Genomic DNA, 24,930 nt, shown 5'->3' with positions numbered 1-24,930 from the left:
AATCATGTTGATTCAACCATTACTAACCAACCCAACTTCTTCCAATTTACTCTCTACTTGCCTTAGAAATAATAATAGATCCATTTGAAACATAACGAACTAAATCTGCACTCATCCCGAGTGACCTGAATCACGAGACCACATCGTCTGAATACTCATGAACTATCTCATACCCTCCTCATGCACAACAACATCTCCAACTGGTACACCCATTCTGCAAGACCTTCCGTGAATCTGAAACTATATCTCCCTTTCCTCTAATATTGTACTGCAGACCCGAAGATAACATAGAACACTCCAAGTCCCTTTCATAATCCACTACAAAACTCGATCCTTAACCACACAACGGACCCAAAATGCTTAGGCACTACACTTAAATTCTTGAACCCACTAGGACTGTTGTTGAGAATCACCCACTCTGACTTGGTCCTGAATATAACCAAACTCCAACGCTATGCTAGCACACGAACACCCTCTCGAAGAAGCAACCAGCTGAATTCTTTTCCTTGTACATCACATCCACAAGAAGCATAAACTCTGAGTCTTCCCAAAACCTGCACCTAAATCGATAAGGCGAAATATAGCGCACATTCATCAAATCCTCTAATCGAGTTACCCCTGATGTTTTCTTTTCTTAGTCATAAATAATCCACCAATATACTGATAACCACAAAAAGCACAAGAAGACAACCACGCAACCCAATCGAGACGGTGGGCTCCCCCACTTAGCTTTAAGCTACCATCACATAATGTAGAACCCACAAGGATTCCTCCTTCTCTATTACCAGGATCTCGCACCATCAACTCGCCAAACTTCTCAAAATCTTCTACTAAACTTTTCATGGACATTCCGAATTATCAGCCCCAATCGTATATTTGACCTTCTGCCGGGTAGCAAGTAGATCTCTTCGAAGAAACTTTCATCACAATCACGCAACCGCTAACCTGCTCATAGGAGATAACCCACTTGTGGAATTCCATACTGACATCTTCCAACTACGCTGCGCTGGGTACAACTACTATGAAATCAGTAAACCCTCTGAAGCCCACACTCGTCCACTAGCTGTAACAGTCGGTTCACTCCCCGTAGTCATCAACTAAAAGTCCGACAATACATTCCAAACTCAAAGTCATGCTGCATCCAAATCGATAATCAAGTCTTCATACCCCTCTTCATTTCAAGCAAAGTCCTCTTTGCTATATTCAATCTTCCTCGGTACAGTATCCACCATCCCAAATAAAATCCATAGACCCAATCACCTTCTATCATGATTCCCAAATCTCCCTAAACTTTCTCAAGGCACTTTCCTGCCATAGCATCCATATACTACTCTGCCACTCCCACTTCAGTTAAACCACCTCCTTTAAGCAACTCATCGATCTTTGCTCTTCATACTTTGACCTACTAGTAATTCAACCACCGCAAGACACCTCACACATGTCTTTCCTCATTCTTCGCTGCCCAATTGCTGCCTTAAATCAAAATCCATACCGGTAGCACCAGAACTAATAAATTGCTACCAACTCTAAACCTTCTAGAAGATCGTCATTCCCGAGCCATCAACATTAGAAACACCAATTCGGTTTTTGAAACCGCTACACACCTCCATCTCTGACAACTACTTCTCTTGCACCATTTCATAACACCCTGCCCCGAAGGCAAATTGAAGAAGACCATAACACTAGCGAACCTTAATGCATTCAAACAAGGATGACGACACCACATCACAAATAAGAATTCTACCATGCTCGAAAATATCAAGTCTCCTTACTCCATCAACCAAGGCCTGGACATCCATAGTCCGATTGCCTTTCCTCTACTGGAATCACATGTCGAACCTCTAATTCATGCACCGAGAAATCCTCCTTTCAAGTCATTCACTACCTCGACACATAAACGAGCACCCCACCATTACATCAATACTGTGCGATAATAATGCATGAACATCATAGCAATCTGTGCATAGCCTCAAAACCATCGAAAATACAGGTACTGAGCTGCAATGACAGAACATCCTTCCGCAAGGTGACGATAGTAGCCTCCCCGAATACGTAGGGGAAAACACCATGCACCACGTCTGCAGTACCATTACAACTCCTCGATGTCCAATTGATAACAAACGCTTCACGTCGTATGAGATTGAGTAGGAAGGAATAAAGTCATAAGCCTGAAAGGAATCAAATCGCACGATGAGAAAAATAAGAATAGAAGTGCTCCTAACAGCCCTGTAGCCTCTCGAAGATAAGTACAGACATCTCCGTATCGATTCACAAGACTCTACTAGACTTATTCATGACTCGTGAGACCTAAGTGAACCTAACGCTCTGATACCAAGCTGTCACGACCCAAAATTCACACGCCGGGTAAGCCAACGATGATTGATCAACTTAATTACTCATTTTTATTACTTTTGAAACCATAATTTCCATTAACTAAATAGTATAAAATAGAATTTACAGGGTAAAATGATAATATTTACGTGAACTACAATAATGAACAACCAGTAGGAACCCCAAAAACCCGGTGTCACAAGTGCATGAGCATCTACTAAGGAGTACAATAAAAATACAACATCCGTCTGGAATACAAGTCAGACATGGGAATATAAATAACTCTGATGGAAACTTTGTATGTTACAGATCGTAACATGGAATGTAGCTCACCGTAAAGTCCCCGCAATAGCCGCGCCTATGCACCCAGAGGACCACCGGAAATATATAAATATGCACAATAAGTGCAGCAAGGGCACTATGAGTACGTAAATAATGCGTACCCAGTAAGTATCTAGCCTAATCCCAGAGAAGTAGTGACGAGGGGTCGACATCGACACTTACTAGTAGTACAATAAATCAAATATAGTAGGAAGTAAACAGATGTGAGGTAGAGTAAACTAACGAAATAAACAAGTATAAATACGTGGTACAATCCTTCTCTCAACAATAAACTCAAGCTCTAAATTAGCAGTTACCTCCTCAACCGGAGTGTATATACAATGGACCTCACCAGATAGGTCGTCATAATTCAAATTAGGAAAAACTCACAGATACACTGGCTTCTTGTCAAATATTACGCATAATTTTATAAGAGTATTTTATAGAAATGCCGAGGTGTACGACCCGATCCCATCATACTGTGTGCACTACCGAGGGTCGAATGACACGAACAATAGATGCATCTATTATACTGTCGAGGTGAATGGCTCGCTTCCATGACAGTGTGGTACATAATCCTCCCGAGGCAAACAGCCCGATCCCATTAGAATAAGAAGCTTTAACGGGTCATTGACCCCACTCACGAATAAACATGTGAGTTATGGATTTTTAAGGAAAACCTTTCGATGAAAATGCATAGCGCGGGAGAAATTCTTAAGAGGAGCACAATTATTCTACGGCTAATCATGAAGCTCGCCAAATCTCTACAATAGCAAGTCTATCACTCTACGCAAGTCTAGTCTCTAGTCGTGATGCAAAATAAGGAATTTAATAGGCAAAGGACAACTCAAATAGTACAGTTATAGCATGGCGGGAACTTGAGTCTACCCGGATAAAACATAAATCTAGCTACGTATGGACTCCCGTCACCTCGTGTTTACGTAGACCCCGCAACAAGTAGCACATATCAAATACGTTACCTAGGGGTAGCTTCCCCCTCACAGAGTTAGACAAGAGACTTACCTCGCTCCGAAGTTCCATAACCGGCTCCAACGCCACTCTAACACCTCAAGCCGATATCCGCCACTCCAAAACTAGTCAAACAATGTGCAAACCAATAAAAATATACTCTAATACTCATTCTAAATCAATTCATAGCAATTCCTAACTCCGCTCGAAAAGTCAATAAAGTCAACCCTCGGGCTCGCGTTCCCGAATTTCGGAAATCTTTGAAGATAAACATTACCCATAACATTACGAACTCAAATATATAATTTATTCCCAATTCCATGTCCAATTTCGTGGTCAAAATCCAAAAATACCAAATTCTAGATTTTCTACCAAAATCCCAAATTTCTACTAATTTTCATGTTTAAATCCATATATAAACCTTGTATTTAACTCACAATATGCGAGAATTACTTACCTTGACATAGATAATGAAAATCTTCCCTCCAAGAACCCCAAATATCGTCCAACCAAATACAAATGTGAGAGAAATGGGCTAAGTCTCGGATTAAAACACCCCCACTGCCTAGTGACTTTTGCATCTGCGGTCAAATAGCCACTTCTGTGGCTCCGCACATGCGGAAAAATCATCACAGGTGCGGCTCCAGCTCAAGCCAGCAGCCTCCGCTTTTGCGGCCCAAATAACGCATCTGCGCTTTCGCTTCTGCTGACAACAAGCGCTTCTGCGCTCATGCACCTGCGTGACAAAGTCCACTCCTGTGGCTCGAGGCCTTCTTGGCCAACTCCGCTTCTTTAATCTCCACTCTGCATCTGCGTCCTCGTAGGTGCAGAATATTCCTTGCACTTGCGCTCCCCGGTCCCGTCCACGAATTTTGCACGTGCGATGAGCCCTTCCGTGCCTGCGTGACTGCACCTGCAACCACTTCTTCCGTATGTGCGAAGGCACGAGTCTTCAGCAACACCAACACTTATTCAAATCCCAATTTCAATTCGTTTCGCACCCGAGTCCCCCAAGACCTCGTTCAAACATACCAACACATCCCAAAACACGATACAGACTTAGTCAAAGCCTCAAATCACGTCAAACAATATCAAAATTATGAATCGACGACCAAAACCTTTCTTTCAACTTTCCAGCCTTCAAACTTTGTCGAACGTGTCCGCATTACACTTAAACATCTCGGAATAATGCCAAACTTTACGTGCAAGACACAATTCATGATACGAACCTATCCCAAGGCTCGGAACTCCAAACGTACATCGATAACGTCAAAATCCACTTCAAACCAAACATAAGAAATTCTTGATATTTCAAAAATGCCAACTTCCCTAAATAAGCGCTGAAACGTTTCCGGACCACCCGATACTCAACCCGAACATACGCCCAAGTTCGAAATCATCATATGAACCTATTGGAACCTTTAAATCCTAATTCCGAGGTCGTTTACTCAAAAGTCAAACCTTAGTCAATTCTTCTAACTTAAGCTTTCGAAGTTAGAATTTTCCATCTGAATCAACTCTGAACTTCCCGAAATTCAATTCCGATAACGCATACAAGTCATAAAACATGAACTAAAGCTACTCAAGGACTCAAACCTCCAAACGACACGCTATAGCTCGAAATGACCGGTCAGGTCATTACAGATACCAACTTGTCATTACCCAAACTCCCACCGGGGCCGCGACACAGCCTAAACACTACTTGCTAGGCAAACCTATAGTTTTACAATACAATGAATTCAATAAAACAGAACTTAATAATCTCAATAGCGGAAATATCATGAAATATCTGAGAAAAACAAGCGATAACACTACTACAACCATCCCAAAGATATTGTGTCAACGAGTATATGAGCACTATAGAATCTCAATACATGGATAAATCCTCAATACAAATGTCTGAACAATAGAACAATAATAACATATAAAAATGGAAGAGAACTTCAAGGTCTACAGATGACATACTACCTCATAGTCTCCACAAGCTGGTACCAATGCAACTCTAGCAATCACCGCGCAGGGTAGTACCTAGATCTGCACATGAAGTGCAGAGTGTAGTATGAGTACAATCGACCCCATATACTCAATTAGTAATAAAATAACCTTGGGCTGAAAGCAGTGACGAGTTCGGAAGAAAGTCAGTGACCAACACCAATAATCAATAACAACTCATAATATAATGAAGACACTAAGAACAAATAACTTAAAAGATATCACGTTTCCCTCGTTCACAATTACGAGAAGTTAGAAATTCTTTCCAAGTATAACAATCGAGGCCCAATACAGATAAGACATTTCATTTACCAGCTAGCATGAGGAAAATACATCACTATGCCTACATATCATTGTACATATCAAGTCAATAACATCACAGTGAAATCATCAAGTACTCTCACTCTCAGCAAAATCATGGTGCCTGGAACAAATACCCTTCACCATCATAGGCAATCACACTCAGTATTGTATGAGTGCCTGGCATAAATTTCCGTCACCAAAGCACATATATCTCTATGTTCGCGCTTACTATAATATCAGACTGCAGAGGGTGGATCCTGACCTAAGCATTAATCAATAATCAATATAATTGTTGCGGCATGCAACCCGATCTAAATATCAATCCGTTGTGGCGTGCAAACCGATCCAAATATCAATCCGTTGCAGCGTACAACCCGATCCAAATATAACTCACAACACGGCTCTATGGCAGGAAAAGAAGCAAAGTGTCTAAAAAGAAAAATGTGGGTAGTAATCTAGGAGGGCACAATTACTTTTATCCCAAATACTTATCCTACCCGTTCCCAGGCCTACGCTACAAGCCATGAAAAAGTCCTATGTGATCTTTGAGTTAGTGGCGATTTAAAATCAGGGCAGTCCTATGGTATGATATTCATAGAGGTGATTGTTTGATAGTTAAGCACTCTTGGGTTCTTGTTTTGAAAATTGAGGGGTTAACTCTAATAAAGTCGTATGCTTGTAATTAATAGTTAGTATCAACTGTAGTCATTCTCGCATTGTAAAGCTTAGGAATTTTTTAGCCTATAGTCAAAGGCGGATTCATGATTTAAACTTTATTGGTTCAATTTTTAAGGTTTTAGCATTGAACTCATTGTATTTTTAAAGTTATGGGTTTATATCTACTATTTTTATAATTTTAACGAATATTTACTTATAAATTTTTACTCCGCTTGGAAAGTTATGGGTTCAATTAAAACCGTCGTCAATACTCTACATCCGCCTCTGCCTATAGTGTATGTTGTATTTTAGTTGCTTGAGGACAAGCAAGAGTTTAAGTTAGGGGTGTTAATATCCCGTGAAAAATATGGCACTTTTGATACCGTTTCATAAGCTTTAATGTCCTTTACGTATATTTTCTATTATTTCTTATATTATTTAATGTTTCTGTAGGAATTTTGAGTCTAGGAGTAAGAAACAAGCAATAGTGTCGAATCATATTTGTGGGAAGTGTTGCGAGAAATTCTTCAAGCCGGAGAAAGGGTATGTGAGCCGCAAAAGGAAAGTAGGTAGCCACAAAAGAAGCTAGAACTTGATAGTTTTTGGAGAGCATTCTGCGAGTTATTCTACGAGTCACAGAACTGACATGCAAGATGCAAAACGACTTTGCAATGAGAGATCCAAAAAGGAAAAATTCAGTCTGTGAAGAACCGAACCACTCCGCGTATCACAAATCCAGTTTGCGATCTATTTTACGATCTGCAATCCATATTAGACGTTCTAGGTCCATTTCCTAGAGGTACAATTTGCGAACCCTAGGGTGATTTTGCGAATCGAATACCAGGTCTACGATCCATTTTACGATCGCAAAAGGATATCGGGGAACCTTTTTGTCAGATTTTTGTATACATTTACAGATACTATAAACAAAACCTTTAGGGTTTTGTGGGCCAATCTTGTTCAAACCTTTGCCTCCCTCATTAAATATTATTCTTTCTGGTTGGTGAAGCTTTAAAGACAAAGAGAATCTATCTTTTTTGTTCATTTTCTTCATTGCATTGTAAGAATCAATGGTTCCCATTAACTATTGTATCCTTTCTTTATCCTTAATGTCTACCTAAATATCTTAGTTAGGAATTAAAGACTTCCTTATTGTTAAGTGAACGGGTATGAATATAAAAGCACATGTCTTTTGAAGTTTATATTTTCTATTTATTCTTTATGCTTTATTAGTTATTTGGTGCTTTCAAACATCTAATAATGCCATTTTACCTTAAACTTTACTTGAAAAAGAGAGTTAAGCTTCGAAAAGAGTAAATAGTATGAATTTGGGGCTTAAACCCCATATAATAAATTCAACCTAGTGATAGAAAGAGTTTAACTTAACATATATTGAGTGTTCACATTCACACACTTTAACTTTGAGAGAATCTAAGAGTGATATTTATTTAATGAGTCAAGAGACCTTTAATAAAAGTTTAGTTATTATTATTCATAATATCACATCATTACATTGGTTATACTACATACCCCATTGACATTATCTTCCGATGGAAACCACAACTCTAGTCCCTTTACCTACTTGTTACACAATATAAAATTAGTCTTGTGTTGTAGTATTTAACCCATTAATCTATTTGCTTTTAGGTATAGATTTCAACCTTTTTACTTACTATCATAAAAATATTAGACTTTCAGTAGGGCGTTACATTTGTATTCTATGTGGGATTCGACCCAACCTCGTTGGTTCTATATTTAACGATGACTGCTTATTCTATTGTAAAGGTATAATTTGAGCGTATCACTCACTTTTATTGTTTGACCGTGACAAGGATGAAATTGAAGAGAAACTACTTAAGTTGCTTTGGAGAAAAGAATGAAAGAATATGTGATTATTTATTTTTTTGGCCATGTCATAACGATTGAGATTCATACTTTTAATTGTCAATTAAGTATTCAATAGACACACATTAAATAAAGAATTTAGGTGTTCAATAGCTCGGATACTTAGTTAAGTTGTTTAAATGAAAATCTTTCACAAGTTTAAAGGACCTCTAATGAAAAAAAAATAAATCTAATGAGTATCTTTCCTTTCCCTTTTCTTTGACTCCAACTGATCATTTGTTTGTTGTAATAAAAGATAACAATCCCGAGATAAAAATACTGAATTAGTTTATTCCGTACTTTGTTGAATTTTTAATTTTAGGATAAGCAACTTACAAATTAAATTCCATATTGAGAGTGGGATAACAATTTTTGAATTAATAATCTCGAAATAAAACTCAAATTACAAAGATGCCCTTCTTCGAAGTTACTTTTCCAATGTCCTTTAAAATAATTCAAGGTTAAAATTAAAAATAAAAATCTATAATTAACCAAACATTATAAAATTTACTAAAGTCCCTTTATTATTTAATTCCTATATTATTATATCATTTAAAATCCATAGAGGTTTATTTTTGGGTTTATCCTCTTGAGAGATAACACTCTGAGGTTTGAGCTGAAATGGCGATGGCTGTTCTTCAGTACGGCTGCTCACTTCCCCTCGCACGGGCCTTACGGTCTCGCACTTTTACAGTCGCCTCCAGTAGCGTCAGAGTACCCTCACTCAAGAAGGCTTCTCAAATGGATTCGCACGTCCTCCTTGGCTTGTCGGACGAACAACTTCAGCAAATAGCGCTCGACTTTGGTCAGGTTTGTTCACAGCCCAACAATTTGTAACCAAACTGTTAAATAGTACTCCACTTAATTACTCGGTTTAACGTGCTACAGAAAAGTTTTAGAGGTAAACAGCTGTATCATCTCATCTACAAGAGAAAGGTCAAGGAAATTCAGGAATTTAGTCAGCGTGAGTTTTTTGTTTTAGCCCTTATTTCTTTCTTACTGTTGGAAATCGTTTTCTAGTTTTATTTATTTAAGAGCAAAGTGTGAACCCTCAGCGGTTGGCCTGGTTGTAATGAGCCTGGGTTTCCATCGGACCGGGTAAAACCTGAATTAACCGTGGTGCACTTGCGGGAAACTCCTTGCCGAGGGCCTGTGCACCCCGGGATTAGTCGGGTCTCAAAGAGACTCGGACACCCGGTGCAAATCAAAAAAAAAGAAGAGCAAAGTCTGTTTAATTTTTATGCTTGCTCTTACGTTTTGTAATTACTTAAATTTTGTAGTGCCGTTGGCATTCAGATACGATTTAGAAGAAGCAGGATGGAGGGTTGGAAGGTCCCCAATTCATAAAGCAGTCACCGCAGCTGATGGGACCATCAAGGTGAATTTTCTTGCATGCTTATATTTTGGTTATGCTGTGTGTTAGTGGTTACAGATTTTTTGTTGCCCTAAGTATAGTAGTTTTCCAGTTAATTTCATTTAGAAATAACTTTCTTGTGTGCTTAACTTTGGTTGACTGTTTAGTCTGGTGTTATTTTAATGACTATACAAAAAGATGGCCAGTTGAAGCTGATCCTAGATTGTCGATATACCTATACAAGGCATTTTGGCATGTGGTGACTCCATTTTTTATGTCTGGTGCCTCCATTATACCATGGAGTGCAGTCTTTTTGCAGTATGAAAAGCGCAAAGAGCAAAAAGAGATAGAACTCATGGGATCTTAAAGTGAAAATCGAGAATGGGAGTGCACACATCTTAGAAGTAAAGTGCACATTTTTGAAAAGTACAAGAAGTACCAAATATATGTTTATAACATCAAGTTGCTAACTTCAGTTTCCAGTATATAATAATGACAACTTTTATAGTAATCCAACAATTCTAATCAGACATCAATAAAATATAATTTCACTAAGACCACAGAAAGATAACTTCAATCACAAAATTAATACTTATATTCGGCTAGTCAATTATTAGAAAATTAAGTTGCAGTATTGAACCTCATGTTTAGTTACTTTAGTAACTGAACTAAGAGAGTAGAAAAAAGAAGCAAAAGAGAAGTTTGCAAGAAGTAGTAAGATTATTTGTGTATGAAAATAACATGAAGCAGACGATGTAGCAGAGAAACAGTCGTAGAAGAAAACGAGGGCAGTGAAAACATTGATATGTATATGGAGAGGAGACCTAGAATCTACATAGCAAGAGGTCCTGTTTTTCCTTTTTCTACATTTATTAAAGTCAGATTCAAAGCATTGACCAGTTTTTGCTCAAGCACTCTATGCCTCATTTTTGAAGCATGTTGTTCTCATAGGCGCATCATTTCACCCATGGGAGAACTCGGTTTGCGTTGCTCTGTCACTTTAGATGACAAAGTGATGTTTTTTAGTAGCATTGACTTTTCAACCTCTTTTTTTATTCTTCAACAGGTTGACTTTTTGCCGATGGAGTTCATATTCTTGTGAATCCTTCCTGTCATGAACCATTTAATGTTAGACCTCTTTTGACCCAAATATCCCACTAGCCCCAGAACAACTGTAATATGGCTTCACCTCATCGTGCATGGATGAAGTATCAACCAAATTATGATTTCGAATAACTACTTGGATTGAGAGGAGCTGTAAAGTATGATTTTAGTAGCTGTACTGACTATATGGTGGTAGGAGCTTTCCATGTCTTTAGAAGTTAAAACTAATGCCTGTATGTTGGTGTTTTGAAGGCAACTATAGGTATATCAAGCTGCTAAGATACACTATGAAAATTTTGGAGAGGGTGGTGGAGATGAGGATGGGGAGGATTGTCTATTTCCGAGAACCAGTTCGGCTTCATGTCGGGACGATCGACTACCGAAGTCATTCATCTTATAAGGAGATTGGTGGAGCACTATAGGATGAGGAAGAGAGACTTGCATGTACTGTTCATTGATTTGGAGAAAGCATACGACAAAGTTCCAAAGAAACAAACCAGCTCAGAATCTATAGTGTCGGTTGGAGAAGGTGCAGAATGACATTAGCACTATTGAAACAAGATCCTAGTGCCAACAAATAGCTTGATGCAACTACGACATACATTGCTTATGTGCTACATAGTGCTTTCACACCTCACTATGATAGCCAAGGCCCCAAAGCCAAAATTAGTACGGATAAAGAAAAATTTGTCCCATCCTATGGAGAGAGCCAATCCCGGGGGAACACATACCACCAAGGATCATGAGGATGCTTGGTTTTGTTGCACAATGAATGTGTCTTTATGTGGGCTTTCTTCCAAACAATACCATGAACCTCCCTTGATTGATGGATATTTTATATCTCACTGACACGTGCTGCATGTGGTCCACTAATCACTCAGTTATGGTCCCATGACATGAGCATTTCTGATCCTAATGCTTTAATAAGTCCATTCTCTTGCAACCATGTTACATGCAAACCTTATTCTAAATTTTGCAATGTCTATGGAATTGGCATATTTGCTCGTTAGTTGAAGATGTAGCTCTTCTCTTTGTTGCTGGACACAATAGAAAGTCCCTTGCCCTATCATTTACACTAAACTGTATTTTCACTTGGATTTACCTAAATGTTCCTCAATCATCATATGGAAAACCGTTTTAACTTTATTATGCTTCCAATCCATCTAAATGGGTTCCACGATTATAAATAGGCTAAAAGCATTATCAAGCTTTTATCGCATGTCAGGAAAGTGCGAATGCAAATTAAAGAGGAATTATTACCATCGTAAAGGCTGAATCTTTTTCCGTACTGGTGCCATTTTTCGCGCAATTCCAATAATTGGGTGTGTCAGAAATTATTGACAAAAATGGCTCGAGAGTTTAAACCTCGATCAATAACTCGTAGAGAGAGATGTAGTATTTAATTAAAACATTTATACTGAAATGTAGACTTTCTTTTAGTGTTGCACATGTAAAATGAAGCGTCGTTGGACTGTTTGGCGACTTTGCCATTTGAGAAGAGGAAAGACCATTTTTTGCATGGATCGTCTAGGGGGACTAGAGAAGAAAAGGGAAAACATTCTTCCTTGAACGCATTAATTTGTCTGAAGCTTAAAATAAGTTCAAGAGACTTTTTTTTGGGGCCAATTTAAGGATGATTTCTATACATCTCCATAAGCTTGGGTTGAAAGTATCTGTATTCAGAAGAACATCTTGTTACTTACTTTAGGGGTTGTTTGGTGTACATATTAATTACATGGGGACTTGTGCATGATGTATACACGTAATGAGTGGTCGCCCTCTTATGGGATCTTCGACTGCATGTCCCACAAAAGTTGGTCTAAGTCTTAGGTGAATTGGGCATGACGTGAATAGATGGATGTGTATCATTAGTGGTTGCATAACAATGGGTTCTTAGTCGGCGTTGTTCAAGCAGAAGTGGGTTTGAGTCTTAGGAGACTGGGAATGACTTAAAACGACACGATATGCTTCATGAAGGCTGCTCAACTGAGGAGTCTTACCGTGCTGTTTTGTGATGGGGTTTTTAGACGAAAATGCATGGGATTGCATTGCCCTGCTTTTGAGTGTTGTGCGAATTCGAAACAAATGCACAATACTTCGGCCTTCTTGACATGTGGGCCTCTTACCCAATTTCTTTTGTTCCCTTAGTTTAACGCACTATCTTCAGGTTACTTGTTTCGATCAGCGTGGGTCCAGCCAATCGTATACTAACGCTATGGATTCTGAGTTGGTCTGTTTCTACCTCTGAAACTTGAGTTGATACAGATGAAATCGGATAACCAAATTATACATGTCACATGTGTTGGTGTTTTGAATTTTCGAAAACTTCTTTCCCTTCCCTCAATTAAAGAAATAAAGATGTTAAGTAAGTACAACAACAACAACATACCCAGTGTAGTCCCACAAGTGGGGTCTGGGAGGGTAGAGTGTACGCAAACCTTACCCCTACCTTTAAGAAGACAGAGAGGCTGTTTCTGGTAGACCCGCATCTCAGGAAAGATAAAGGGAAGGGCAATAACAAGCAAACCAATCTGACAACCGAAGCGAAAATACAAAACTAACACCAAGGTAATGCAATTAGAAAACCGAAACAAAGACAACAACAAGTAATAACAAAAATCTAGGAATACGAAAATACACGAAAGACACTAAGTGATGTATCAAAGCTACTGATACAAACAAGGACAACGCTCGACTACCTAATCCTTTACTGTTATTCTCAACCTCCACACCTTCCTATCCATGACCATGTCCTCAATAAGCTGGAACAAAGCCATATCTTACCTAATGACCTCTCCCCAATACTTCTTCGGCTTGCCTCTACCTCTTCGTTGACCCGTTGGCCCTACAATGCCAGCCTCTCACACCTCTTCACCAGTGCATCTGTGCATCTCCTCTTCACATGGCGAACCATCTAAGTCTCGCTTCCCGCATTTTGTCCTTCATCGGGGCCACACCCACCTTGTTGCGGATAACTTCATTTCTAATTCATCTAATCTGGTGATTGAGAGGGCAGAGAAAATCAGGAAGGTTAAAGGTAAAAGAAACATCTATTCCAAAAGGATTAAATGAGATACTGATAAAGAACACTCCATCTGGTATTCCACCTACTACATGTCTCTAATGCTGCCTGCAACCATGGGCAAACTGCTAAGGGACTTTCTATGGGAAACAAATAAGGAGTAAAGAAGTACCCACTAACAAATTAGAACATACTCACATCTCCTAGTGTGAGAAATAATACACGGGACAATATTCTATTGATTTATTAACAATGATACAATGAGCCTTATTTATATAATACATGTTTTACTCCTACTTCATATGGGACTAAGATTATTTACATATAACTATTTAACATTCCCCCTCAAGCCGGTGCATACAAATCATATGTACCGAGCTTGTTACATATGTACTCCCTCCGTTTCAATTTAGATGAGGTAGTTTGACTTGGCACGGAGTTTGAGAGAAAAGAGGAAAACTTTTGAAACTTGTGGTTTTAAAAGCTTAAGGGGTAAAAGCTTTGTGGGGCCATGATATTTGTGTGGTTATAAAAGCTTCTCATTAAGGGTAAAATTGGTAAAATAAAAAGTTTAATGTTGAATTATTTCTAATTATAGAAATGTGTCATTCTTTTTGGAACAGACTAATAAGGAAATTGTGTCATCTAAATTGAAACGGATGGAGTAACTAATACGAGGACCAGTGAGGGATTTGGTAAAAATATCTGCAAGCTGATCATCCGACTTCACAAACTTTGTAGCAATGTCTCATAAGAGTATCTTTTCTTTGACGAAATGACAGTCAATCTCAATGTGTTTAGTTCTCTCATGGAACACCGGATTTGATGTAATATGAAGGGCAGCTTGATTATCACACACAAGTTTCATCTGATTGATTTCACCAAATTTCAACTCGTTGGGCAACTGTATGATCCAAACTAGTTCACATATTGCCAAAACCATTGTTCGATATTCTGCTTCTGCACTAGACCGAGCAACCACATTCTGTTTCTCGCTCTTCCAAGACACCAAATTACCTCCTACCAAAACAAAACATCCAGACGTAGAACGTCTATCAGAAGGTGATCCTGACCAATCAACATCTGAGTACCCAACAATCTGCTCATGGCCTTGATCCTTAAACAATAACCCTTTGCCTAAAGCTGACTTTACATACCGAAGAATGCGACGACTGTATCCCAATGACTATCACATGGAGAATCCATAAACTGACTTGCAACACTCACAGGAAAGAAAATGTCAGGTCTAGTCACTGTGAGGTAATTCAATTTACCAACCAGCCGCCTATATCTTGCAGGGTCGCTAAGCGACTCCCCCTGTCCTGGCAGAAGTTTAGAATTCAGATCTATCAGAGTGTCAACGGTCTACAGCCTGTCATTCCTGTCTCCTCAAAAATAACTAAGGCATGCTTTCGTTATGCGATCACAATCCCTGAGCTAGACAGAGCGACCTCAATACCCAGAAAATACTTTAATCTGCCCAGATGTTGCTTCAACTTAGTAATACCATCCTGATCATTGCCGGTAATAACAATATCATCAATATAAACCATCAGATAAATACAGAGATTTGAAGCAGAATGCTGATAAAACACAAAGTGATCAGCTTCACTACGAGTCATGTCAAACTCCTGGATAACTGTTCTGAACTTACCAAATCAGGCTCGAGGAGACTGCTTTAGACCATAAGTGACCGGCGCAAGCGACATACAAGGCCACTAGACTCTCCCTGAGCAACAACACCAAGTGGTTGCTCCATATAAACTTCATCCTCAAGATCACCGTGAAGAAAAACATTCTTAATATCCAACTGATAGAGAGGCCAATGGCGAACAACAACCATAGATAGAAAAAGGCGGACTAATGCTATTTTTGCCATGGGAGAGAAGACATCACTATAATCGAGCCTAAATATCTGAGTATATCCTTTGGCAACAAGACAGGCCTTAAGTCGATCAACCTGGTCATCCGGACCAACTTTGACCGCATAAATCCAACGACAACCAACAATAGATTTACCTGAAGGAAGAGGAACAAGCTCCAAAGTACCACTCGAATGTAAAACAGACATCTCGTCAATCATAGCCTGTCGTCATCCTGGATGAGATAGTGCTTCACCTGTAGACTTAGGGATGGAAACAGAGGACAAAGAAGATACAAATGTATAATGGGATGATGACAGGCGATGATAACCTAAACCGACATAATGGCGATTAGGATTAAGTGTGGTCCGTATACCTTTCCGAAGTGCAATTGGTTGACTAAGAGGAGACAAGTCCATAGTAGGAGCAGGGTCAGGTGCAAGACGTGAAATAGCCGGACCTGATGTTGGACGCGGACGCGGACGCCGATGATAAGTCAAAAGTTGTGTTCCTGTGGCTGGGGATCTAGGAGGAGCAACATTAGATTCCTCGATGGTCGGTATGGGTAAGATTTATGTGGCGGAAGATGTAGGAGTTATAGTAAACTCCTCAAGAGTCGGTATAGGTAAGAACTCTGATATATCAAGGTGATCATAAGAGGTAAAGTAAGGTCGAGAATAAAAAAATGTGACATCGGTTGACATAAGGTACCTACGAAGATCAGGTGAGTAGCAACGATATCCCTTTTGAACTCGAGAATAACCAAGGAAGACACTTGAGAGCATGAGGAGCTAACTAACGAAACATGTGCTCCCAAACACACGAGGAATAGAGTATAAGGGTGACTGAGGAAACAATACTGAATACAGAATCTTACTATGGATGGAAGATGAAGTCATTCGATTAATTAGATAACAAGCCGTGAGAACTGCATCACCCCAAAAACGCAGCGGGACATAAGACTCAATTAGAAGTGTGCGAGCAGTCTCAATGAGGTGTCAATTCTTTCTCCCTGTTACCCCATTCTGCTGGGGGGTATACAGACAAGTCTTGTCCGATGAATAATTCCTTGAGAAGTCAAAAACTGCTGAAATTGAGATGATGAGTATTCTAAGGCATTATTACTACGAAAGATACGAATAGAAACGCCAAACTGGTTTTTTATTTCTGCACAAAAACTCTGGAATATAAAAAACAACTCTGAACCATTTTTCATTAAGAAAATCCAAGTATAACTTGAGTAATCGTCAATGAAACTAATAAAATAACGAAATCCTAAGGTTGAACTGACTCTACTAGGACCCTATATATCATAATGAACTAAAGAAAAAACAGACCCTGCACGACTCACAACATTACGCGAAAAAGTGGCTCGGGTATGTTTCCCAAGTTGACACGACTCACAATCTAGACAAACCAGATAAACTAGGCACCGTCTTTTGAAGCTTGGATAAACTTATGTCCTCAACGTCTGTGAATTAGGTCTGGAGAATCTGTAACTGGACATGCTGTGGAAGGATTGAGTGAGTCAAGGTAGTAAAGGCCTTGTGATTCACACCCTGTGCCAATCATCTGTCCCGTACTGCGGTCCTGCATAACAAAAGAGTCATCAATAAAGTATATACCACAATGGAGGGCACGAGTCAACCGACTAACCGATGCAAGATTAAAAGGACAACCAGAGATATGAAGAACAAAATCTAAAGTGACTGAGGATAATGGATTAGCTTGTCCAACTCTTTTTGCTTTTGTTTGGACTTTATTGGCCAAAGTAACACTGGGAAGAGACTGTGAATAAACAATATTTGACAAAAGTGACTTATTACCAAAAATCTGAGGCGCCTGAGTCCATGATCCACGGTCCAAGAGTAGTAGACTGGGAAACAGAGCAAAGGAATTACCAGCAACAGAAGTATCAGTCCGAGCAACTGAGGCTACTTGTGGAGGTGTCTGGTTACTTGCTCGATACTGAAGGAACTCATTATATTCCCCTTCAAATAAAGAAAACCTCTGGTTACCTGCCGTCTCTGTTTTAGCAACATGAGCATTTTTAGATGGTCAACCATGCAAAGAGTAACACACCTCACGGGTCTTACGAGTGTGTCCAAGCCTATTACAATAAGAACACTTGGGTCAAGACCATCCAAAACAACCTCCGCCTCGTCTATTCTCCATAGTCTGAGATACCCGATTTTTCATTGTCTGGGATGCGAGAACAATTGAGTCAACCGTGTGTGATGAGATCACTATGTGACTAGGTGCTGCAACAAGGCGAAATAATCGAGAGAATAGTTCATCAACTGTAGGGACAATCGGAGTAGCCAAAATCTGGTCACGCACTGAATCAAGGTCATTAGGAAGTCCAGCGAGTGTAAGAACTAGAAACATCTTTTGTCGTTGCTCTTGTTGATTTTCAACACTAGCAGAAACTGTCATCAACTTCTCAAATTCGTCCATGACTGCCTGTACTTATCCCAAGGAAGTCGACATATCCAATTCCTGTTTCTTCAAATTTGTCATCCGCAATATCACATCATAGAAACGAGATATGCCATTAGTGTATAAAGTACGTGCCTTTTCCCAAACTAAATGACATGCCTAGAATGGACGAAACAAAGGCATCAACTTGGAATCAATATATCGCCACAAGATACTACATAACTGAGCATCGATCTTTTTCCACTGTGTTTTGGTCTTTTCATCTCCCTCACTAGCCTTTTTGGTTAAGCGATCTTGAACACCTTGAGCTTTACACCACAACTTCACAGACGAAGCCCAAGATAAATAATTTGAACTTCCAAGTAGGGGTTCAAAAGTAATCATAAAGGCTGAATTTCCAATTCCATTGTTTTTGGAACCAAATGCATCAAGTCCGAGAGACATGGTTGGATCAAATAAGTACGAAGTCACAAAAATTGGTGGCGAAGTTGGTCCAAAATTGTGTTGGGTCACAAAACAGTTGAGAAGCAGCAGAAAAAATACACTGTAGCCGCCTGAAATGGAACTTTCATGCTGGAGCAATCCAGGATGAACGCTTTTTTCATTCGCTATGCGCTGACTGGATGCCTGACTGGATGCGTACTCGCGTGATCAATTGATGGGCGGGGGAATTGCGTGAATGATGAGACCGGCCTAACCTAAAGTCAAGGCTCTTCCCTCTCTTGATGGCGAATCTTGATTCGGAAACTGGAACAGTCGCCGGAATTTGCAAATAGTCGCCAAAAATAAAAAAGTTGTCGGAATATGATGAAACATAAATGGGTAGAGTCGGAAAAGCCTAGCGAACAAGCTGTCTCAAAGAAGGTCGACCAAAAAATAGCAGGAAGGGGTCCCATGCGCCTGTGCGTGGACCAGATCTCGCAGGAAATTTTTTGCTCTGATAGGTGCGTGAGAGCTCTGCTGCCGGAGATATTTGTTAGGGTTTGGTCGCAGGGGGTTGAGGGACCTTGTGGTGGTGTTGGTTTTTGCAGAACACCGACGGAAATTAGTTTGACATAAATCTGCCCTAGAATTGCCGGAAATTGACGCACGATGACTGTCTGACTTTCCCGGATGTGTCTCACTCATGCTCTGATACCATGTGAGAAATAATACATGGGAAAATATTCTATTGATTTATTAACAATGATACAATGAGCCCTATATATATAATACATGTTCTACTCCTACTACACATGGGACTAGGATTATTTAGATATAACTATTTAACACCTATGAAGATTGGAGGCTTAGGATTAACGGACCTAAAGGTTTTAACAAAGCCCAACAATTTGGGAGCTTGGCATTGAGGATGGAGGAAGGTCACAACAAGTAAATACGGGACTAGATGAGAATTAAAGCAAGTTCAAGGGAAGATGAGAATTAAGAATCCTGAAGCAGATAATGAGGTCGAATACAAAACAGAAAAGGAAAACAAACAAAAGATTTTCACTTGAAGTTGAAAAGAGTATTTGAAGTTGTAGTTGGAAAAGGGGTATCTGGAAGTTCAAGCTGTGTTTGGAGACATGAATATCACTTGAAAAAATGTTGAAATTTTTGATTGAAAACCATTGTTTCATTTGAAATACCCTCAAACCAGTTTTTCAACTTTAAATTCTCTATTTCGAGTTAAAGTTGAAAAAACGGACCAAATTACAAGACAAACATTGATTTGCAAATAATATTTCAAGCTAAAGTTGAAATAATGAAATAATTAAATTTCTAGCTGAACTTTTTAGGACATAACTGGTTCTCTCTTTCTGTCTCTCTCTCTCTTTTTTTTTTTTTTTTTTCTGTTGTGTGTGTGTGTGGCATAACTGGAAGATAGGATTGTGTTAACACGGAAGGATGTTGTGTCCATATCCAGCTACTGAAGGAGAGCAAATTGGAAGTGACTTTTAAAGAATGAGTTAGATAATGGACCTCCAGCATATGCTATATAGCAAGTTGTGTTATGCCCTGAGACAGCTTTTTATTTTGTATGTCTTGGTGTTTTTATTTAAATCTTCCCTAAGATTGTACTTTTTAGTTATAATTTTTTTGGTCTGGAAAAGAAAAAAGAAAAAAGTTATAATTATTTTTGGGAGGTTGAATTCTCTTGTGTAGTACATATCTCTTTCATCTGTCATCCTTTCCCTCTTTAACTATCTTAGAATTCCTGATATTTATCTTCAGTTGTTAATAAAACTTGAGGACAACCGATTGGTCGAGACTGTTGGAATTCCAGTTAAAGACAATGATGGTTCATCTCGCTTGACAGCATGTGTTTCATCTCAGGTAACTTATTGTCATCATTGATTAAATATATGCTCTCAGAATTAGCTACTAAAATTTTATGTGGCTTTTAATCTTTATTCTGCCGCTGTGGTCATTCATTTCTTTGCTAATCAGGTGGGCTGCCCATTGCGCTGTTCGTTCTGTGCCACTGGCAAAGGAGGATTCTCAAGGAACCTTAAGAGCCATGAAATTGTTGATCAGGTTTTCTTTGCATCTCTGCCCTTAATATATACCCGCGTCTTCATAATTGCTTTCTTGTAGCTATAAAAGCTATATCGTTGGATTTTCAATAGATTTTTTATCCATCATTTTGGATAGAAAATGGATGGCCTGTTAAGATACCATAGCTGCTAAAAGCTGTTACCTTTATCAGTCATGGTTTTGAACTTTAACTTGATCAGTCAAGAGGATTCTGTGGGCACACGTATTGATTTTCGTTTTCTAGTTGATGCCAAATTCAAGAACATGGTATGTCTGGCATAAACTTATGGAGATTATTTTGATTTATAATTAACTGCTGCAGGTCTTGGCAATAGAAGAGCTATTCAAGCAGAGAGTGACAAACGTTGTGTTTATGGGTATGGGGGAGCCAATGTTGAACATGAAAGAAGTCCTTGAAGCACATCGTTGCCTGAATAAGGTCTTGTAACATCCTTGATATGACTCTTTTTGTTCATTTGAGTTACTCCCTCGAGTCTGACATGTTGATTGAACTTTAAATGTTTTCTGGTACAACGTATTTCCTGTCCATAAGTGTGTATTTTATATGTTTCTCTTGGTATAAAAGGCTCCCAAGATTCTGTTGCCTTCAAGCTTCTAAGGTTAAGTGGTGTGTCGATTGCTTAAACATGCATTTCATTGCATAATTGGGCTGCTGCTTGAATAGCTTTCTATGAATATTCACCTTGAAAAATGTGGGCACTTGGTTCTTACTCCTTTTCAGAGGGTATGAAATATGCAAGTGACTGAGAGATCTATTATGTCTTGCTAGAGAAATATTTTCCTTCAAATGTAAATCAAACTTGATGAAGTAATATAAAAGCACTGGACAATAAGTGCCAAGAGCTGACACAAGCGTGGTAGGATCATTCTTCCATATAGTTGACCTTTAAGTTTTGTAGAAAAGCAGCAAAATTGCTCCATGTTATTTCATATGGTATAGTATGAAATTTGAATTCTTTCTTTTCTTATAAGGATATTTTGATTGGGCAAAGGATGATTACGATTTCAACTGTTGGAGTTCCAAACACCATAAAGAAGCTCGCATCTTACAAACTTCAGTCAACATTGGCTCTTAGGTAGTAGTTACTCCCTGTACCTCCTCAACTCTCCCCCCCCCCCCCCCACACACACACACCACACACACTAACAACTCAAATGAAGCACAACAAAAGGGAAGAAAAAGAATCTTAAAATGACAGCTGAGAAATGCATGTCTGGTAGCAGATACTTTTGGCTTTTCATTATTAACTGCTAGTTGTGTCCATGAGATTCAGAATATTTTGCACTGCTATGGTAGTGGTGTGGGACTTTGGGTGCTTATTTCCTTCTTGCAATATGTTGTAAAGATTATTCTGAGCCCTTTTTATAAATAAAAAAAAGGATTAGTCTGAGCCCTTTACAGCATATAGATTTTCTTGTGCCCCTTCGCATAATGTCCTTGCCTCCCGATATGTGGCTTTTATACTACTTTGGGGATTGTTCTAGCCCATATGTTGAATAAAAGCATAAGAATGATGTTTGCTACCAAATCTCTAATGACGACTTTAGATTAAGAAACCATGAAGCTAACACATTTCAGTAGCAAGAAAGTTGATACCCCACTTAATTTCAGAGAAGTGTGGCCAACAGATCTGGACAAGATGTAGCAGAAGAAGCAAGTGTACTGAGATTGTGGCCTAAATCATTTTTTTTTTCTTGCCATTGAATAGAAAACCGGATTTGCAAAAGTTGAAGAGTGGTTTTCTGCAAACTCTAGGCAAGGAATTTAGAACGGACAGTTCAGATATTGGTGGAACTTTATATATTTCATGATGTGATTAGTTTCATTTTTTCACTGGGACTTTACAACAAGTTTTCTCGAGGACTCTTATATTGGCCTACATAGAGCTGTGAAGATGCTGCATATTAACGGAGACATTCTTTTGTTCCCTGCTGATTTATCCTTAGCTATCTAGAATTTCTGATCTCTACTTTGTTTCACCGCTGTACATCAGCTTACATGCTCCAAATCAGAATCTTCGGGAAAAGATTGTACCAAGTGCAAAGTCCTACCCTTTGAATGCAATTATGAAGGATTGCAGGGATTACTTCCTGGAAACTAGAAGACGGGTTTCCTTTGAATATACACTTTTAGGTATTCAGTGAATTCTTTTCTTTTTTTCCCCCTTTGTGGTGGACTGTCTAGAGAACATGTGCTAAGTATGTGACTTCCAATTTTTGCTTTTTGGCAGCCGGAGTGAATGATTCGGTCGAGCATGCAATTGAACTGGCAGAATTGCTTCATGAATGGGGTCGTGGTCATCATGTGAACTTAATACCATTTAATCCAATAGAGGGCTCGGAGTATAAGCGTCCATCCAAAAGATCAGTATGCTTCGTCCAATCTCTACAACCTTAGCTGATGGATTTCCCCATTTATCTTCCTTCCGAACACTTCATCTGAGTTTATCTTGCATTGATGCATTCACGTTGAATTTTTTGGCGCAGGTTCTTGCTTTTGTCTCTGCTCTTGAATCTCGTAAAGTAACTGCTAGTGTACGTCAAACACGGGGACTTGATGCAAGTGCTGCTTGTGGACAGTTGAGAAATGAGTTTCAGAAGAGTCCTTTGCTTACTGGAAATGCAATTCAGGAATCTCATTCTGTAGTTGCACTTGCATCTTGATATCATAGAAGTTTTGCAAGCTTGAAGCTACTCCATTTGTTCTGTGCTAAACCATATCAGCAGTGCTCGACAGCTTCTCAAGAACAAGACTTGTTTGGTACAAGCTGCTGCGTTAAGATGAAAGGAACTGTCGCTCTTGATAGAGAGTGGTTAATGAAGGTGGTTACATGGCAGCAGTTCTTGATGTTGGTGAAATTATAGGAATTGTATTTGTAGGTGGATGACCGAACAATTTGTTGAGCTTGTGCGCATGGATGTGATCCTCAGCCTCGAGTGCTCCTCCGTGGTTCAGCAATGCAAATACTCAAATATTTAAGAGATTAAAAAAAGTAGTTTTGGATATGATAAAAAAGATGCTCTACTAGTAGTTGAGGAAAACTGTTGTTTCTTATACAAGAAGTTGATGCATAATGTACTCAGGTGCCAAATTATGTGCTTGTACACGATATTTTGTTGTAAATATCTATGGCTTATACTTGAATCAACCTAAGTAGGAGTTATCACTCACACTTGGATATGCATGACCCCGTTGAGTTTGATCACCTTTAAAATTCGACAAATACGTAAAATCGTTTGCTACTAAATAATAACACATGCAGTCAAACAATTAAAAGGGAAAAGGGGTCAAATTATTAGAACCTTGCCAACAATGAAATTAGCTGAAATGAACAAAAGATCTTTATAAAAGAATAAAATAAAAACAGTTGAAATGATCAGAAGAGAACAGATGAAGAGAAAATTTGAGAACTGTTACTACATAGCATAATGAGCCATTATAAAGGAAAATATCTAGCCAACTGGTAACTAAAGTTCTCTAACAGAATCATCAACAAACTAACTCTCTAACTAATCAAATCAGTGTGGCCAGCTCACATTGCAAGCTGTCACTTAACATTTCGGCCACAACTATAATGATGTCACGATTCTAAATCCCACCCGTGACTGATGGCACCAAATGCGTCGGCTAGGCAAACCAAATCACGCAACAACTGAATAAACAACAGAAATGAAGTAATATATCAAGTCTAACTGAGTTCTAGAGCATAAATAAGTATAAAACCAACACCAATATGTGAAAATAGTAGTACAACCTTTAAGAATGTCAGAATACAACAATCTGAAATAAGACAACACTGTGTGAAGTAATTAACATTCTTGAACCTGAAAAGAATTCGAGGCCTGCGGATGAATGAACTGCACTACCTCAAGTCTCCTTAGTACAACAATGATCTACTCCTCAGATCTGCTAGTACCAACATCTGGAACTGCACAAAAATGTGTAGAAGTATAGTATTAGTATAACGGACCCAATGTACTCTGTATGTATCAAGACTAACCTCGCCGAAATAGTGGAATATTGGTCAACTGATACTTACTATCTTAACCTGAACAATCCATAAACAAATACAATACAAGAATCTAGCAGAAACAACATATAAGATGATTAGGTACAATTAACAGAGACAATAACATGCTTTCAGGTAAAAATG

At 38.9% G+C, this 24,930-nt stretch overlaps 1 protein-coding gene across 1 annotated transcript; it reads left to right on the top strand.

The window, feature by feature from the left end:
* Positions 1-9,001: 9,001 nt before the first annotated feature.
* On the top strand, positions 9,002-23,925 carry LOC104113062 (uncharacterized). The gene is made up of 10 exons (XM_009623146.4): positions 9,002-9,267; positions 9,346-9,421; positions 9,738-9,835; positions 20,453-20,554; positions 20,669-20,755; positions 21,078-21,194; positions 21,749-21,852; positions 22,771-22,910; positions 23,008-23,144; positions 23,264-23,925. Exons 1-10 carry the CDS (start codon positions 9,079-9,081, stop codon positions 23,438-23,440), a joined length of 1,227 nt encoding a protein of 408 aa, XP_009621441.1. The 5' UTR covers positions 9,002-9,078; the 3' UTR covers positions 23,441-23,925.
* Positions 23,926-24,930: the final 1,005 nt, after the last annotated feature.

Source organism: Nicotiana tomentosiformis, chromosome 9 (genome assembly GCF_000390325.3).
Source record: "Nicotiana tomentosiformis chromosome 9, ASM39032v3, whole genome shotgun sequence".
Taxonomy (NCBI): Eukaryota; Viridiplantae; Streptophyta; class Magnoliopsida; order Solanales; family Solanaceae; genus Nicotiana; species Nicotiana tomentosiformis.
The sequence above is the reverse complement of the archived record's forward strand: the minus strand, read 5'-3'. Positions and strand labels throughout refer to the sequence as shown.